Here is a 7990-nt window from a genome sequence, read left to right as displayed (position 1 = left end):
GCTATTTATTTGACTGTCATTATATTAATTATAATCATCATTAATATTGCACTGTCAAAACCCACTTAATAGAGATAGTACCATATCCACTCGATTTCCACTAACATCTCTTGCCTAAAAAATCTGCTACACCACGATGTAGCAGCAAGTAATACATTGGTTCCATCTGGAAAACATATTTTGTCTGTCTTTGGTTCTACTTCTTTACTAGGATGATTGCTAGCTGGTCTTTAATTTGATTTTTTTTTAATTATTCTTTAATCAATTTTATTCAACATTTCTCAGAGTTTCTTGATATCAAATGATTGAAAAACGAGGGCTCATTTGAATACAGAACCACATCTCATGATCTCATTATTATTCATAAATCATTTCAACTCATCTCATTTCATCTCATTATCCAAACGGACCCTTAATATATATTGTCACATGACTCTCCTTTAAAATGAACATTGCATGTACATAAAATAAACGTTCACCCTTTCTTTTTCCGAGACGAACTCATTTAAAATATACATATGCAGAACTAGATCATGTTTTAATTTTGTGTATACATATACATATAATATAATACATGTGCGTGTGTGTAGATTTTATCTGGAAACGGTTCTTATCTGTAATTATGTCAACTTGGAATAATCTTTCTTGGCCAGAGAAGTATTTTTGGGGGAAATGCAAGGAAGCACATGTGGTGTTTTTCATTTGTCACAATGATGAAAGTAAAGGAGAGAAAGGGTGGGAAATAAAAAGAGATGAAGCCCATCATCACAACTTTTGGGGTTGGCTAGCTAGCTGGTGATTGAAGTCTAGGATTTTCCACTCGTAATTCAGTGAGGATTAATTAACAACTACTGCCTAATTTCAATATGTTGGGTAAGTTTCTTTTCCTCTTAGCAGGTAATTGTAATAAGCACATGCAATAGTGAGACAGTACATTGTGAAACATGTTACAAAGTCAGCAACTGTTTTAGGCTGACTAATTAATATTCCCAAGTCTTTTGTCAATATATATATATATATATGCTTTATGATTCATAAAACAAAAGCATTGGACATTAGTGGATATGATGTGGTCCAAATCTTAAAAGGAGTTGAATATCCTTGAGGCTCCACACTAATCATATTGTCCCATTACCGCATTCCAACAATGTTTATCCTTAAAAATTCAAGAGACCCCCCACCTTCCCAAGTGCATCAATGGCCCCTTCTCATCTCCTTCCACTAGTCATGTTGACAAAAGATGCGGCAAAAGGTAGGCAAAAAGTAGTAGCAGACTAGCAGTGGTTTAAACTAATTGTGAAGAGAAAAAAAAATAGCTAAAATAGATAGGAAATAAAGGTTTTTTTTCTATATCTTTTTGAGGAGAAGATGGTTTTGATCACTTGAAATCTCAGTTCTAGTTAGAGATTGGTTCTATGTAAAGGTGCCTCTGTGCTCCTATGCGGCTCTAAGGAAATAGCTAGGGGGAATGGAAGATTCTCATACTTCAATACTTGATAATTTTCACACAGGTCAAAGGATAATATATAGGGGCTTTAGGTAGGCTCATTAGACCCTTATCAAGTAGGCTTTGAAAACAAGCTGCAAAAAAACTTTAGAAGATAATTAAAGCAATTTAGCATAAATGCCATGCTTGTTTAAGCTTGTTTTGAATTATTAAATTTTCCAGTAGCTCATGATCCCCAGAATATGAATGAAACCTCATGATGATGAATTTCTCAAAGTTGAATGCTACAATTGTAGGCATGTATCAGGTTCCTATTACCCCATGCCGACCTACCCTTGTTGATGATTTTATATAAGTTTTTTTTTTACATATAAACCTAGAGGATATATTCTGTAAAGAAAAAATATATTCATCATCTCTTTTTTTATTATCTTCTTATCAATTCATGATGATCAATCCATGATGTAATATTAGATGATAAGTTTATAAATAAAATATAATAAATAATATCCAATCATCTAATACTGCATCATAAAATGATGAGAATTAAGATGATGAATAGAATTATTTTTCTATAAAATGGCTCATGTAAAGCTGTCTATAGTCAAAGTTCTTATTTTTATTTTTTGTGAAGACAAGGGGGAAGATGAGGATAGTGAATACGATGGTGTTGTATTAGAGTCATTTGACTATAGTAAAAAATTTGGAATGAGACAGTATCACAATAAGGATAACCAGGATTATTGTGCTTTAAGATTCTTGTAAGGTAAGAGTTGAGGGTCCCATCGCTATCAGCACAATGCTAATTTTCTATGGCATGGCAGTACCTTTATTTATTTCCCTCCTCATTTGACTTGACAAGCATTTGGAAGGGAAAAAAATAATATATATGGGATAGCCTTAAACGTTTGACAGGTAGTCAAAAGGGTGTTTTTTTTTTTTTAAAGCCATAACAAACTCTTAAAGCAAAAATATTTCGCAACTCCAAGTAGACAGTACACCTTCATTGATGTTCTTTATAAAGCAATAAATATCCAGGCGTTCCCTCATTCATACAGAACTAGAGCTGGACACAGTTAGGAACTAAAACCCAAACTTTCTTGCTGTAACTACAGTTTGCCGAAACACCTTTCTCAGTTCCCAGTTTCCACTGATATCAAAATCAGAACCTCTCTCTGTCTCTCTCTCTCATGTCCATTACCCCCCTTTGCTTTTTCTCTATCACTCTTGTTTTGCTTTCAAGTAAGTGATGGAACAGACAGAAGAGTCCAATGCTAACAAGAAATGCACCAAAACGAGAAGTTTCAGGGACACGGCCAACCCTCACAAGCATCAGTATCAGTATCAGTATCAGTATCAGCATCAGCTACTACAGTATTCAAATCAGTATGGGTTCTGCAACCAGAACCAGTATCAGAGATACTACCCAGCTCTGCTTCCTCTACCCGCTCAAATGCCATTTCAGCTAACTTTACCTCCTCTCCCTCAAAACCACGGCTTCAGGACAAAAACCCATCTCCACAAACCTTCATGCAAGCTGAATAACACTCCTCTAGCCGCCTCCTCAGATACCCAGGTCCAAAATGTCGCAATTTCACCGGGTAAATATCAAAACCCTCTTCTTTTATTTGTTATGTTCCCTCCCCCATCCCCAACCCCAACCCCCCATTATTTGCGTGCTTCTTCTTTGGAAACACAAGTCTGGTTAGGGGTTAAAGATTCTGTGGAGGATATGCACTCTGCTTACACAGCGTTTCAATGAGATTCTAATCAATAGAGAAGGCTGAGAATTGAGCAACAGGAGCTGTTTTACTCTTTATTATCTCTTATTTTTGTTTTCTTTTGGTTCATTCTTATCTCTGCTCTTTCTGATCAAAATATGACAATAATAGTAGTTGAGCATCTACAATTGATATATGATAATTGCTAAAAATATTTGTCCTGCTGATTTCTGATTTTGAAATCTCCTGTATTGTGACGTTTCTCTTTTGTAGTTTAGGTACTTAATAATCTATAGCCGACTTAGCCTCAAAATATCTGAATTTTGTGGTTAGTGGAGTTGAATCAGTCTGACTCGTCTTTTTCTCTCCTTATCTAATCAGCTCCAGAGGGACTCCAAAAGCCAAAAAGCTTACCCCGTAAAGGAGATAGTGGAAGAGGTGTCATAGGTGCAAGGCAACCTCAATCACTAGTGGCTGCTAGGAGACCAGATTCTGGCGGCATAGAAGGGCCAGTTATCTCTCTCCTCGCCAACCATTTTCTTGTCCAATTTGATTCATCACAAAGAATTTTTCATTACAATGTCGAAATCTCACCTAGTCCCTCGAAAGAGGTTGCCCGAATGATCAAACAAAAACTGGTCATGGAGAATCCAGTTATGCTTTCTGGTGCTTTTCCGGCCTATGATGGTCGAAAGAACCTTTACAGCTCTGTTGAGTTCCAAAATGATAGGCTCGAATTCTATGTAAGCCTCCCAATCCCCACTAGCAAGACAACTTTGCCAAATAGAGAATTCAATGACTTGCTAGATAAGCATCAAAAGCTTAAACTATTTCGGATAAACATCAAACTTGTATCAAAATTTGATGGAAAGGAGCTAAGTAGTTACCTAAGCAAGGAGGGAGACGATTGGGCCCCTCTTCCTCAAGATTATCTCCATGCTTTGGATGTTATTTTAAGGGAAAACCCGACTGAGAAGTGTATTTCTGTTGGGAGATCACTGTATTCGAATTATATGGGAGGAACTAAAGAAATTGGGGGTGGAGCTGTTGGATTGAGAGGGTTCTTTCAGAGTCTTCGCCCAACCCAACAAGGGCTTGCACTCAATGTAGATTTCTCTGTGACTGCTTTCCATGAGAGCATTGGAGTAATCCCCTACTTGCAGAAGCGTCTAGAATTTCTTCGGGACCTTTCTCAAAGGAAGACTAGGGGTTTAACTGGTGAAGAGAAGAAGGAAGTGGAGAAGGCATTGAAGAACATCAGGGTCTTTGTTTGCCACAGAGAAAGTGTTCAGAGATACCGAGTCTATGGCTTAACAGATGAAGCTACTGAAAATCTTTGGTTTGCAGACAGGGATGGGAAGAACCTAAGGCTGTTGACTTACTTCAAGGAGCATTATAATTATGATATACAGTTCAGAAACTTGCCGTGCTTGCAAATTAGTCGGAGTAAACCATGTTATCTTCCTATGGAGCTTTGTATGATCTGTGAAGGTCAGAAGTTTCTCGGGAAGCTTTCGGATGATCAGACTGCAAGAATACTTAAGATGGGTTGTCAACGACCAAGAGAGCGAAAAGCCATTATAGACGGAGTCATGAGAGGACCTGTTGGGCCAAAAAGGTACAGTTAAACTCGGGAATAAATTCTGTCTTTAATTACTTGAAAGTTTGATTCTTTCCCAAGTTCTTCTGCTGCTATTAGAACTTTCTTGTTTTGCCTATGAATTGGTTTGTAAGTTAAATATTTTTCTATCTTGATAGTGGGATCCAAGGAAGAGAATTCAAACTCCACGTATCAGGAGAAATGACACGATTAAATGGAAGAATTCTACAACCTCCCAAGTTAAAGCTTGGTGATGGTGGCCATGTGAGAGATCTTACTCCCTCCCGCCACGACCGGCAGTGGAACCTTTTAGATAGCCACGTTTTTGAAGGAGCTCGAATTGAAAGGTGGGCACTGATAAGTTTCGGTGGCACCTCCGATCAGAAGTCCTACATTCCAAAATTCATGAACCAGTTATCACAGAGGTGTGAACAACTAGGCATCTTTCTCAACAAAAACACGATAATTCGCCCTCAATTTGAATCAACCCAAGTTCTTAACAATGTCTCTCTTTTGGAGTCTAAACTCAAGAAAACACACCGAGCGGCATTAAACAATCTTCAGCTGCTTATTTGTGTAATGGAGAAAAGACACAAAGGTTATGCAGATTTGAAGCGAATTGCAGAGACAAGCATAGGGGTTGTCAGCCAGTGCTGCTTATATCCGAATCTCAGCAAGTTGAGTTCTCAATTTCTGGCAAATTTGGCACTCAAGATCAATGCCAAAGTTGGCGGATGCACAGTCGCCTTATACAATTCATTACACTCTCAAATCCCACGTGTACTTCAGTCTGATGAGCCAGTGATTTTCATGGGTGCTGATGTGACACACCCTCACCCACTTGATGATTTCAGCCCATCCATTGCGGCCGTGGTTGGCAGCATGAATTGGCCGGCTGCAAACAAGTATGTTTCAAGAATGAGGTCCCAAACACATCGACAAGAAATCATCCAAGATCTTGGTGCAATGGTTGGGGAATTGCTTGAGGACTTTTACCAGGAAGTAAACAAACTCCCCAAGAGAATAATTTTCTTCAGAGATGGGGTTAGTGAAACCCAATTTTATAAAGTGCTCCAAGAGGAGCTGCAAGCAATTAGAGGGGCATGTTCTAGATTCCCTGATTATAAACCTCTCATCACTTTTGCTGTAGTCCAGAAGAGGCATCACACAAGGTTGTTTCCCTTCGAAACCGATCCATCTTCCACACAAACACCGTTTTCCGATGAAAATATTCCTCCAGGGACAGTGGTTGACACTGTGATTACTCATCCAAGGGAATTTGATTTCTATCTTTGTAGTCATTGGGGGGTGAAAGGAACAAGCAGACCAACCCACTACCATGTCTTGTGGGATGAAAGCCAGTTCACTTCTGACGAACTACAGAAGCTCATTTACAATCTCTGCTACACATTTGTGAGATGCACCAAGCCAGTTTCTTTGGTGCCTCCGGCTTACTATGCCCACCTTGCTGCATACAGAGGCAGGCTTTACCTTGACCGCTCAGAGCCCTCAGCTTACATGAGAAGCACTCCCACACTCTCCCGAGCTGCCCCCCCAAAAGCAACCCCACTACCGAAACTTAGTGAAAATGTTAAGAAACTCATGTTTTACTGCTGATTGTTCTTGCTGCAATTGCATTCAGAATTCTAACTTCATATGACCTATATACACTTTGGATTCCTCAGAGATGTAGGCTAAGAAGACTCGATTCGATAAATGTACGTGTTATGTTCGGCCCTCTGGATTATGTAAACCGTAGGAAAGCATTCCTGATCATCTTTATCAAGAAAGTTACAGTTTGCAATTTAGCTCTCTTGCCGGTTTTTAATATTGTTGTGAATGATTACATTATCATTTCCTCCCAAAAGAAATATCAAAGAATGTGCCATGCTTTTAATTAAGTCTCTGTCTGGATAGTATGGTAAGATGAGATGAAATGAGATGATTTTATATTAAAGTTGAAATTGAATAAAATATTGATAGAATATTAATTTTTAATAATATTATTGCTTTGAGATTTGAAAAAGTTAAATTGTTTATTATATTTTTTGTGAAAAATTAAGAATATCATAATGATGAGATGAGATGAAAACGTTTTCGTGTCCAAATCGGACCTAAAGCTGAACATGTGAGTGAACACAAACGCCTCGTAGAGCCTAAAGTTAAAACTTAAAACCAACCCAAATGGTAACAGAAACATTACGTTTCAGCTAATTAGAGTCATATTTGGACCCGAATTGGTTGTGTCGGATACCTACAAAGGTTGTACACACTGTCCCCAGTGCCAACAACATCGATCATATCGATTGCCGTCCATGCAATTCAACGACTTGGCTCTATAATATGAGCCCAAAGAGTCAGGCTAGATTAATGGAAGATTCGGAATGTAAGACCAAATCCACCCAAAGTGCAATAAAGGGGATATAAGTAACCTTAATGACATGATCATAAAAAAAAAAAAAAAAAAAACTTTTAAGGGCCACACCGCTCCTTTACCCTCAAAGTCTATGGACACATCCTTGGTAGGTCAATATAAACAACATTATTCATTATTTAGCCAAAATCAAAAGCAGATAATTTATAAATGAGCAATGATATTCACGCAACATATTGCACAACACATGTTTTAAAGTGAGGATTTTTTTGTAAGTGATATTATTTTTATGAATTATTTTACTAAACTATCTTTTGTTTTAAGACGTGGTTGTATAATGTGTTGTGAAAAGTAAAATGTTTATCATTTTTCTTTTTTATATATAAAACAACGAGTACAGCAGATTCATGTGCAAGCTGTAGTACCATCCCTAGTATTTTCAATGTTTTCAGGGAGGATGTTTCCACCTTGGATGCTAACTTGACAACGGACAAGGAAGACATCTCTTCCCTCGTAACTCTATGGAATCAGTACTTTTTGTTGTGATCGGCATTGAACAAGGGAATAATTAGGATCAACAGGTCATCAATCATAAACTTTTGTTTTCCCAAAAAAAAAAAAAAACACTTTAATTTGTCGTTCACACAGATAAGGAGGAAGTAGACAGGAGAAGGATCCAAGTAAAATAACGAAGAAAAGGGATAATATTTAGGATGTAGAGAGAGAGAGAGAGCTAGACAGCCTCCTATTACATTTTAAATAGTAAATTTATTTGTCATTATTTTTTTTATCATCTCATAATATGATATTAAATGATAAATTTATAATTAAAATATAATAAATAATTT

The 7990-nt window shown here is 37.4% G+C and overlaps 1 protein-coding gene across 1 annotated transcript; it reads left to right on the top strand.

Moving 5' to 3' along the window:
- The first annotated feature begins 2424 nt into the window (after positions 1 to 2424).
- Positions 2425 to 6576, top strand: LOC108992920 (protein argonaute 7). Its single transcript, XM_018967639.2, has 3 exons — positions 2425 to 3048; positions 3550 to 4786; positions 4927 to 6576. Exons 1-3 carry the CDS (start codon positions 2697 to 2699, stop codon positions 6383 to 6385), a joined length of 3048 nt encoding a protein of 1015 aa, XP_018823184.1. The 5' UTR covers positions 2425 to 2696; the 3' UTR covers positions 6386 to 6576.
- Positions 6577 to 7990: the final 1414 nt, after the last annotated feature.

This window comes from Juglans regia, chromosome 13 (genome assembly GCF_001411555.2).
Source record: "Juglans regia cultivar Chandler chromosome 13, Walnut 2.0, whole genome shotgun sequence".
NCBI classification, from domain to species: Eukaryota; Viridiplantae; Streptophyta; class Magnoliopsida; order Fagales; family Juglandaceae; genus Juglans; species Juglans regia.
Note: the sequence above shows the minus strand (reverse complement) of the source record. Positions and strands in the feature narration are given on the sequence as shown.